The sequence below is a fragment of the Mauremys reevesii genome, linkage group 13 (genome assembly GCF_016161935.1).
Source record: "Mauremys reevesii isolate NIE-2019 linkage group 13, ASM1616193v1, whole genome shotgun sequence".
Classification (NCBI taxonomy): Eukaryota; Metazoa; Chordata; order Testudines; family Geoemydidae; genus Mauremys; species Mauremys reevesii.
Window position 1 is genome coordinate 9,913,429 of NC_052635.1, and position 11,860 is coordinate 9,925,288.

At 42.4% G+C, this 11,860-nt stretch overlaps 1 protein-coding gene across 1 annotated transcript; it reads right to left on the reverse strand.

The window, feature by feature from the left end:
• Nucleotides 1–8,012: 8,012 nt before the first annotated feature.
• On the reverse strand, nt 8,013–8,723 carry LOC120381033 (olfactory receptor 6F1-like). Its single transcript, XM_039499057.1, has one exon. It carries the CDS (start codon nt 8,721–8,723, stop codon nt 8,013–8,015), a length of 711 nt encoding a protein of 236 aa, XP_039354991.1.
• Between the last annotated feature and the right edge of the window lie 3,137 nt (nt 8,724–11,860).

The window sequence follows — 11,860 nt, forward strand, 5'->3', positions numbered from 1 at the left end:
CGCCGAATTGCCGGACGTGCTTCCCCCTCTCCGTTGGCCATCCTAAGCACGTGCTTGCTGGGCTGGTGCCTGGAGCCGGCCCTGCGTATAAATGAGATTCTGCCATGTCACAACCAGACAACTCTCTCAAAGTTGGTAGAGCTCTACATTGGTTAGAATCTCTTTCCATCACCATCCATCTGTCTTTATCCTACCTACTTTATTCATGAACTGCATCTCAAATTGATTGCATGAGGGGAACTGTTTTGTACTCCACCCTCAGCTCCCCATCACCCTGGGGTCATGTGGACTCAACAGAATGTCACAGACTTCCATAGGGTGTGTAACACATTCTGTTAAGTCAGGCTGGTGTCCTGGTTAAAGCATAGGAAATGAGCACACTAGCCCTGTCTTTCCCAAATGATTCTTGCACTGTGAACTTCATTGTGTTACAAAAGCCCCGTCCCTCAGTCTCATTTTCCGCTTCTGTGACATAATGATAAATACCATAATTTGACCCCTCCCAGTTCCTTAGCACAGACAAAGAGGTCCCAGAAGAAGCCACATCTATGAATTTTATTAGAATGGTAAGGATTTATGCTGAATATACTTGAGTGCAATTCACTAGCACCTAATCTAATCACGGTTTACAGATATACAACTACAGAGCACTCTTGTAACAGGGGAAAGCAGTAGAACACAAATACATAGATTCATGGATTCCAAGGCCAGAAGAGGCCATTGTGATCATCTAGTCTGGCCTCTCTAAAATAATTCCTACTACATTTTTTTTTAGAAAAAAATCCAATCTTGATTTAAAAATTCCCACCACACAGCTTGGTAAATTGTTCTAATAATTAATTACACTCGTAAAAATTAACACCTTATACCCAGTCTGAATTTGTCTAGTTTCAACTTCCAGCCATTGGATCATGTTAGAATTTTCTCTTCCAGAAAGTAATTTAGGAATTTAGAGACTTTGATTAAGTCAGCCTTAACTTGCTCTTTGTTAAACTAACTAGATTGAGCTCTTTGAGTTTTATCACTTTTAGTGTGTTTTCTAATCCTTCAGTTGTTCCTGTGGTGCTTCTCTGAACCAGTTCCAGTTGTTCAGCATCTTTCTTGAGTTGCAAACACCAGAACTGGACACAGGATTCCAGCAATGTTTGCACCAGTGCCAAATATACAGACAAAATAACCTCTCTACTCCTTCTTGAGATTCCCCTTTTTATGCATCCAAGCATTGCAGTTCATGTTCTGCTGATTATCTGTCCTGGCCCCCAAACCTTTTTCTGAGTCATTGCTTCTCAGGATATTGTCCCCCATCCTGTCAGTAAGGCCTGCATTCTTTGTTCCTGTGGGTATACATTTACATTTAACCACATTCAAACATCTATTATTATTTGCTTGCATCCGGTTTACCACACAATCCATATTTCCCTATATTAGGAACCTCACTTCTTCATTATTTACCACTCCCCCAATTTTTGCATTATCTGCAACCTTGTGATGATTTTATGCTTTAATCTAAGTTGTTTATAAAAACATGAAATAGCATAGTGCCCACAACCAATCCCTGCAGGACCATACTGGAAAGATACCTTCGAGATGACGCTTCTCCATATATAACTACATTTTGAGACTTACCAGTTAGCAAGCTATTAATCCATTTAATGGTTGCCATATTGGTTTTATGTATGCAGTGCTGCTGTAGATGTGTCAGTCCCAGACACTAAAGAGACAAGGTGGGTGAGATAACATCTTTCACTGGACCAATGTCTGTTGGCGAGAGAGGCAACAGTTTGTGCTTACAAAGAGCTCTTCTTCAGGTCTCAGCTCTGTGAGCTCTGTCTAAACTCTAAAGCTTGTGTCATCAACAGATATTGGTCCAATAAAAGATGTTACCTCACTCACATTTTCTCTCTAATGCTGATATTATGTCATTCTAGGGTTTTTTTTAATTCAGCTTATGAGGTAACAAGCCAAATGCCTTAACGAAGTGTATTACAACAACACTATTACTGTTATTAGCCAAACTTGTAATCTCATCTGAAAAAAAGATATCCAATTAGTTGAAAGGGTCTATTTTCCATAAAAAGCAAGGGGAGTGACATTAATTAATTGAATCCTGTATCAGCTTCTCCGTTATCGTGCCTGGCATCGATACAGATGGACAGGTGTATAATTACCTATGTCATCCCATTTTCCCTTTTGAAATATTGGCCAACATTAGCTTTCTCCCAGTCTTCTGGCACTTCCCCAGTATTCCAAGGCTTTATGAAAATCATTATTAGCAATCCAGTGATCTACTCAGCCAGCTCTTTTAAAATTCTTGGATAAAAGTTCTGTAGTGCTCTTAATTTGAAAATGTTTAAATATAATAGCTTCTGTTTAACATCCTCCTGAGATACAAGGGACAGAGAAATTGTGTTATTATAATCTTTCCCAAATGCAGAACAAAAATATTTACTGAACACTTTTGCCTTTCTGCATTATTTACTGATAATTCTGCCATTTCAATCTAGTAATGGAGCAATATCATTGTCAGGATTCTTTGTGTTCCATATATATAAGGAAAGTGACTTCTTCTCCTTAATTCTGCTGGCCATATAATTCTCCTTTTGTCCCTTTTGCTCCCCATATCAATTTTCTAAGAATTGTAATTTCTTATTTCAGTTCAGTACTATCAACTTCCCCTTTCTTTCACTTGTGTTTTATGTATCTATGTCTTCACTTCCTCTCTATACAAGCCCATTTTATTAACCAGTATGGCCTTCTTCTTTGAACTTCCATGGCATTGCTCATGTTCCCACTAGTGGAAAATAAAGTTTATACCATAAACATAATGAGAGGAACTACAGTGTGTAAGTGGGATTTTCAAAGTGCATAAGAACAGCCAGACTGCGTCAGATCAATGGTCCATCTAACCAAGTATCCTGCCTTCTGACTATAGCTTGCACCATGTACTTCACAGAGAATGAACAGATCAGGGCAATTATCAAGAGCTCCATCCCTGTCACCCAGTCCCAGCTTCTGGCACTCAGAGGTTTAGGGACATCTCTGACTGCATTCCTGACCATCTTGGCTAATAACCACTGATGGACCTATCATCTATGAAGTTACCTAATTCTTTTTTGAACCCATTTATACTTTTTGCCTTCACAATATCCACTAGCAACTACTTCCACAGGTTGACTCTGCATTGTGTGAAGTAGTTCCTTTTGTTTGTTTTATACCTGATGCCTGTTAAATTCATCCAGTGCTCCCTATGCCTATTGTTATGTGAAGGAGTAAATACCACATCCTTATTCACTTTCTCAACACTATTCATGATTTTATAGACCTCTATTAAATCCTCCCTCAGTTGTCTTTTTTCCAAGCTGAACAATCTCAATGTTTTTAATCATTCCTTATATGGAAACTGTTCCATACCCAGCAAAGAATCCTGTGGCACCTTATAGACTAACAGACGTTTTGCAGCATGAGCTTTCGTGGGTGAATACCCACTTCTTCGGATGCAAGTAGTGGAAATTTCCAGGGGCAGGTTTATATCTGCAAGCAAGAAGCAAGCTAGAGATAACGAGGTTAGTTCAATCAGGGAGGATGAGGCCCTGTTCTAGCAGTTGAGTGAAAACCAAGGGAGGAGAAACTGGTTCTGTAGTTGGCAAGCCATTCACATTCATTGGTGACCTTCCAGAAAACACCATCCTGGCCACCATGGATGTAGAGGCTCTCTACACAAACATCCCACACGCTGATGGAATACAAGCTGTCAGGAACAGTATCCCTGATGATGCCACAGCACAACTGGTTGCTGAGCTCTGTGCCTTTATCCTCACACACAACTATTTCAAATTTGATGACAATATATATCTCCAGATCAGTGGCACTGCTATGGGCACACGCATGGCCCCACAATATGCCAATATTTTTATGGCTGACCTGGAACAATGCTTCCTCAGCTCCCGTCCACTCACGCCCCTTCTCTACCTACGCTACATTGATGACATCATCATCTGGACCCATGGGAAGGAGACTCTGGAAAAATTCCACCACGATTTCAACGGCTTCCACCCCACCATCAACCTCAGCATGGACCAATCTACACGGGAGGTCCACTTCCTAGACACTACAGTGCAAATAATTGATGGTCACATTAACACCACCCTATACCGAAAACCTACCGACCGCTATGCCTACCTTCATGCCTCCAGCTTCCATCCCGGGCACACCACAAGATCCATTGTCTACAGCCAAGCACTGAGGTACAACCGCATCTGCTCTAACCCCACAGACAGAGACCAACACCTACAAAATCTCCACCAAGCATTCTCAAAACTACAGTACCCACACGAGGAAATAAGGAGACAGATCAACAGAGCCAGACGTGTACCCAGAAGCCTCCTACTGCAAGACAAACCCAAAAAAGAAACCAACAGGACTCCACTGGCCATCACATACAGTCCCCAGCTAAAACCCCTCCAGCGCATCATCAGGGATCTACAACCCATCCTGGACAATGATCCCACACTTTCACAGGCCTTGGGTGGCAGGCCAGTCCTCGCCCACAGACAACCTGCCAACCTGAAGCATATTCTCACCAGTAACTGCACACCGCACCATAGTAACTCTAGCTCAGGAAGCAATCCGTGCAACAAACCTCGATGCCAACTCTGCCCACATATCTACACCAGCGACACCATCACAGGACCTAACCAGATCAGCCACACCATCACCAGTTCATTCACCTGCACGTCCACCAATGAAATATACGCCATCATATGCCAGCAATGCCCCTCTGCTATGTACATCGGCCAAACTGGACAGTCTCTAAGGAAAAGGATAAATGGACACAAATCAGACATTAGGAATGGCAATATACAAAAACCTGTAGGAGAACACTTCAACCTCCCTGGCCACACAATAGCAGATCTTAAGGTGGCCATCCTGCAGCAAAAAAACTTCAGGACCAAACTTCAAAGAGAAACTGCTGAGCTCCAGTTCATCTGCAAATTTGACACCATCAGCTCAGGATTAAACAAAGACTGTGAATGGCTTGCCAACTACAGAACCAGTTTCTCCTCCCTTGGTTTTCACTCAACTGCTAGAACAGGGCCTCATCCTCCCTGATTGAACTAACCTTGTTATCTCTAGCTTGCTTCTTGCTTGCAGATATAAACCTGCCCCTGGAAATTTCCACTACTTGCATCCGACGAAGTGGGTATTCACCCACGAAAGCTCATGCTGCAAAACATCTGTTAGTATATAAGGTGCCACAGGATTCTTTGCTGCTTTTACAGATCCAGACTAACACGGCTATCCCTCTGATACTTGTTCCATACCCCTAACCATTTTTATTGCCCTTCTCTGTATTTTTTCACTTCTAATATATATATATATTGAGACAGGGGAATCAGAGCTACATTCAGTGTTCAAGGTGTTGGCGTATATACTGATGTTATGATATTTTCTGTCTTACTATCTATCCTTTTCCTAATGGTTCCTAACTTTCTGTTTACTTTTTTTGCTTGCCACTACATACTGAGAAGACGTTTTCAGAGAACTATCCACGGTAACTACAAGATCTCTTTCTTTAGAGGGAAGAGCTAATTTCAACCCCATAATTTTGTATGTATAGTTTGGATTATATTTTCCAATGTGCATTACTTTGGATTTATCAAAATTGAATTTCATCTGCTGTTTTGTAGTCCTGCCACCCAGTTTTGGGAAATCCCTATGTAAATCTTCATAGTTAGCATTGGACTTAACGAAGTTGAGTAATTTTGTATTATATGCAAAATTTGCCACCTCACTGTTTACCCCTTTTTCCAGATCATTTCTGAATATGTTGAACAGTACTGATCCCAATACCGATCCCTAGGGGACCCCACTATTTATCTCACTCCATTGTGAAAAATGCTAATTTCTTCATACACTTTGTTTCCTAGCTTTTAACCAGTTACTGATGCATGAGAGGACCTTTCTTCTTTTCCCATGACTCCTCACTTGGCTTAAGAGCCTTTAGTGAAGGACCTTGTCAAAGGCTTTTTGAAAGTCTAAGCACACTATATACCCTGCATCACCCCTTTTCCACATGTTTCTTCCCTCTCTGAAAGGATTATAATAGATTGGTGAGGCATGATTTGCCTTTACAAAAGCTGTGTTGACTCTTCCCCAACATAAGATGTTTATCTCTGTCTGATAATTCTGTTCTTTATTATAGTTTCAATTAATTTGTCTGGTGCTGAAGTCAGGCTTACTGACCTGCAATTTCCAGGATTGCCTGGCAGCCTTATATTACATTAGCTATCTGCCGGGTATGTGGTAAAGAGGCCAATTTTAGCAATAGTTTACATACCACAGTTAGTCGGCCTACAATTTCACATCTGAATTCCTTAAGAACTCTTGGGTTAATAACGTCTGGTCCTGGTTAATTTATCAATTTGTTCCAACATTTCTTCTTTTAACACTTCAATTTAAGCCAGTCCCTCAGAAGCCTAAAGAATGCAGCCACTTTTCATCTATTCAAATTCAATGGGATTTAGGCAATTAATTTACACATGTTCCTTTGAAAGTGTTAGCTTGAAGCTTGGTCTGATATGTGTAGTTAACACTACTGTGTGTCTTAATATTTCCCCTGTGCTGTGCCCAGAAGTCTGTTATTAGCTGCACCAGTGTAGCTTGCACCTAGGGCTGGTGCAACCATTTAGGCAAACTAGGCATCCACCTAGGGCACTCAGTGGTTGGAGGCGAGAAGGTGGAGCAGAGGTGAGCTGGGGCATGGGGAGGGCCACCCGGAGTAACTGGGGGGGAGCACACAGGTGAACCACTCCCCGCCCCAGATCACCTCCACTCTGCCTCCTCTGCTGAGCACACAGCCCCCCGCTCTAAGTCTCCTCCATTCAGCACCGCACGCCTGGGAGAAGAGGAGAATTAGAGTGGTGTTGGTGCGCTCAGCGGAGGAGGCAGAGCTGAAGTGAGCTGGGGTGGGCTCCCCAGGTGGGTTAGCTGCCGTGAGGGGGGAGCTCCTCGGGTGGCGTTAACTTCCATGGGAGTGGGGGAGTCCCCTGGGTGGGGTTAGCTGCCTCAGGGGGGCTCCCCAAGCAGGGTTAGCTGCTGCGGGGGTGGGGTCTCCCCAGGCGGGGTTAGCTGCCTCCTGCCACAGGGGACTGTGGGCTCCCGGGGGGGCTGGGCTAGCTGCGCATGGGGGTTAGCTGGGTGGCGCAAGGTGGAAGTTTTGCCTAGGGTGCGAAACTTCCTTGCACTGGCTTTGCTTGCACCTTATTGATTCAGCAGATCTCAATGTTACTCATAAGGAGAGACCACACACTCAGTTCAGTGTCAAAGGTTGGGACAGTTTTATTGTCAATAAAGCATGGTACTGGTTCCGTGCATACCATGCTACAGGTTTACTAACATATATAAGCCTGTGACAAGGTGTCTGCTCAATACCAAGTTGCCCCTCCTATCTCTCTTCCTCATATACAGTATACCAACAAGTTACATATTACATTCCATATCTTATTAAAATCCTTCTGTCGTGTAGTTCGGACAAAACATCCTCATCCATTATTCTGTCATCCCATCCTTTTTTTTACAAGCAGTCTGTGTGTTCCTCTACCACCCTGTTAGCAATTTGTTTATGCAGTGACTTAAGAGATCTTTGTGTTCCAGTAGCATCCTCTCAGATCAGGAATGTGCTTATTTGGTTAGCCGATATTCTGACAGCCTACTTTGGTTGGTATTGTTACCCACGATTGGGGCCTCAGCAAAGCCTACAATATCCAGTGGGAGCTGGGAACCTAACTCCCTTAGGCGTAATGTAATTAACAATGGGTCTAGCCTTACAGATACTGGTAAGTGACACTCAAACCTAACAGCTTGGAATTTCTACTAAATCTAGGATCTTTGACCACTTTACATGCCCCTAATTATCTTTCCCAAGGCTTCCTTCACCTCTTTGTTTCTTAGAGTATAAATAAAAGGGTTTAGTAGTGGAGTGACCATAGTGTTAAAGATGTTGATAGTTTTATTCAAATCAATGATTTCTGTGCAGAAGGCTTGACATACAGAAAAATACCAGAGCCGTACCAGATAGTCACAACAGTGAGATGGGCCGAGCAAGTGGAAAAGGCCTTTTTCCGGCCTTGGGCTGAAGGGATTCTCAAGATGGTGGAGATAATGAAAATGTAGGAGACCAGGGTTACTGTGCATGAGACCATAACAACAAAGAATGAGTCGATGAAAGTTGCCAGCTCAATGAAGTGAGTCTTGGCACAGGAAAGCGCAATCCATGAATCTATGTCACAAATGAAATGATTGATGACATTATTTCCACAGAAAGACAACCTGGATATTAGAGCTGCCAGCACAGAGACAGCCAGGAACCCACACAGCCAAGAGAGGAGCGCCAGCTGAGCACAGAAGGTGCTGTTCATGAGGAAGCTGTAGTGCAATGGATGGCATATGGCCAGATAGCGGTCATAGGCCATGACGGCCAGGAGGAAACATTCTGTGGCACCCATGGAGAGGAGAAAAAACAATTGCAGGAGGCAGATGGTGAAAGAGATAGTTTGGCTTGTGCCCAACATGACACCAATGGCCTTGGGAACACATGCTGTGGTGTACCAGATCTCAAGGAAGGAGAGATTGCAGAGGAAGAAGTACATGGGGGTGTGGAGCCGTGAGTGGGTCCTCACTAGGGCTATGATGGACATGTTCCCTAGGATCGTTAGGACGTACATCACAGAAAACAGCACAGCAATGGCCACCCGTAAATACCAAGTGCCAGGAAAGCCCAGGAGGATGAATTCCTGCACATTGGTTTGATTTCTTTCTGTCCCAGTCATGACATCCACCTGTCAAGACATGAGAGATAATAAGACATTTAGACATGCTGAACACACATGTGGATGTGCAATAGTGCAGGCCCCAGAAACCTGGTACTAAGAGAAGAGAAGACAAAATGAGTGCTACTCAACATCCTCCTTTCTTATGCATCTTTCTACCTCCACAATAGAGATGAGATCGCCACTCTTCATTCCTCTGAGGCCCGTGAGGAGGCAGTGCTGTGGCTGACCCTAAGGTATCTTTTCTCTCTTGATGTTCTAGCCTATTCACCCCACTCCTCCCTTCAAGAAAGCCTCAGGATTTGGCCCATTCTCTTCATGCTGAACCTTGGAAGACAACTTTCAACTCTGATCAGGAGTCCGGAGCAAGAATGCACAGATCTCATTGAAAGTTGATACGATTTCCACTCCTAAATAAGTGATAGTCTTCTGACTGTCAATGGGACTTGTGTTACTTAGGTGTAGGGGCAGCAAAGAATCCTGTGGCACCTTATAGACTAACAGATGTTTTGCAGCATGAGCTTTCATGGGTGAATACCCACTTCTTCGGATGCAAGCATTAGGTGTAGGGCTGGTCAAAAAAATTCTACAAAACTTTTTTGTTTCCCTTTGAAAAACACCCGTTTGTTAAAACTGTATTATTTCACAGAAACACACTAGGTTTAACTAAAAAATCTCATCAGGCTGGTGTCTCAGGTACAGATTGAAGTCTCTGATTAAAACAAAAACCTGAGAAAAATCAGCTTTCTAGCCCAGTGGTTAGGGAACTTCTGTGGGATGTAGAAGACCCAATTTGTGTCTCATTTTTGTTTCATATTGAAATGAAAACAAAGTGTAAAGTTGTGACATTTTTCACAAAACGGTATTCTTCTTTCCTGGGCAGCCCTGATTAGTCCTTTTTGAAAACCTCACCTCAAATTCTCAGGAAGGAAACAACATTAAAAAACTGGAATTATACAGTATTTCTTGTGTGTTGTGGTAGAATCTTAGGCTCCCATCTATGGTTGGGACACCATTGGGTTAGGCACTGTAAAAACATAATGTAGAAACCATCCCTACTCCAAACAGTTTACAATCCAGAAGACAAGACAAATAAGTAGAGTCAGACAACAAAAAAACAGCTTCCCAGATATACAGTGCAATGACTCCCAGTTTCCTTTTGCAAAACAGCCCCCTTCTTCCACTCACCTCTCCTGGGCTCAGCTCCACTCACACCTTCACAGTCTGAGCTAGACCAGAACAATAGTGAGGAATCACCTTCCAAACCCTGTCAAATGCCAAATGCTTAAAAAAAAACCTATGACTAACCTGGTTATTGCATGTATATTTGCCACATTCCTCAAAGGCCATTGCTCCCGAAGCTGAGAGAGATGTCAGTGTATGGCAGGAAGAATAAATGGTCAATCATCATTGTAGCTGGGTATTTTCAAAGAGGTTAAGGGGGTCAGGTACCCAACTCTATGTAACATTCAGTGGAAGTTGGACGATTAATTCCCTTAGGCTTCTTTGAAAATACCAACTGCAATGTCCTTCCTCAGTATTTCAGTTTGGTATCATCCGTGTATAGATAATAATACTAGTTCTTTACCGCTGCAATGTGTAGAGAATGGCTACTCAGCCACACACACACTGGCACGCTATTGGCCTGATTGAAGGCATAGTGGAGTGAAAGGTTGACTAGATAAGTATCATTGTTACCATTTTACCACAGCAAAAAATAAGTCAGGGAGGTGAAGGGATTTATGCAAAGCAGAGAGACAACTGGGCATAGAATATGAGTTCAGATGCCCATTTCTGAACCCTGTGCCCTGATCTCAGATATAGACATCCAGAAACCTCCAGTTGCTAGAAGCTGGTATTGGAGAACAGGAGAGAGATCACTCAAAATTGCTCTGTTCTGTTCACTCTCCAGTAAATTAAAGAGTTTAATTTATTAGAGCTCTTTAAAACATTTATATTTCCCTTTAAACATGTTTGTGTCTTTTTGATGAAATGGAGACTTTAGCAAAAAATATGTTCATAAAACAATTTGGGATTTTCATAAACAGAAAAATTCAGTTTCCAATATCTTAATTATAGAAATTAAAGGACATCAATAAGTCATTAAGTCCAGCCCTTTGTCCTGTAGCAGGGCCACATAATCCTGGGTTATCAGTGAAAAGTCCAACCAGTTTACAAAAAGTTGCAGTGATGGGTATTCTACAACCTCCCCTGGAAGCTTGTTCCAGAGTTGAACTACCCTTATAATTAGAAAGTTTTTCCTAAGATGTATCCTAAATCTACTTTGTTGCAGATTAAGTCCATTACTTCTTGTCCTAACTTCAGTGGACATGGAGAACAATCAATTCCCGTTCCTTTGATAATAACCCTTAATATATTTGAAGATTGTTATTAGTTTCCCCTCACACAAGTCTTCTTTTCAAGTTTTCTAAACCTTTTATCATTTTTGTTTTTCTCCTCTGGACCCTGTCCAATTTGTCCACATATTTCCTAAACTGTGATGCCCAGAATTGGAGACACTACTCCACTGGGGCCTCACCCTCACCCACAGTAGCAGTGTGGATAATTACTTCCCATGTCTTACACACCACTTTCCTGTTAATACACCCCAGGATGATACTTGTCTTTTATGCAGCTGCATCACATTTGTGACTCATATTCCATCTGTGATTCCCAAGATCCTTTTCAGCAGACCTAACATCTAGCCTTTTACCCCAAGTTTTGTAGTTGTGCATTTGACGTCTCTTTTCAAAGTAAAGTACTTTGCACTAGACTTTCTTAAATTTCATCTTGCTGAATATGGACGAATTGTTTAATTTGTCAGGGTCATTTACAATTTTAATCCTGTCTTCCAAAGTATTGCAACCCCACTAAGCTTGGTGTCATCTGCAATTTTATTGAGGACAACCTCCACTACATTATCCAAATCAGTAATGAAAATATTGGATGGTACTGAACCCAGGACTGACACCTGCAGGACCCTACTAAATTCACCCTGTTACTTTGACAGCAAATCACTGATAACTACTCTT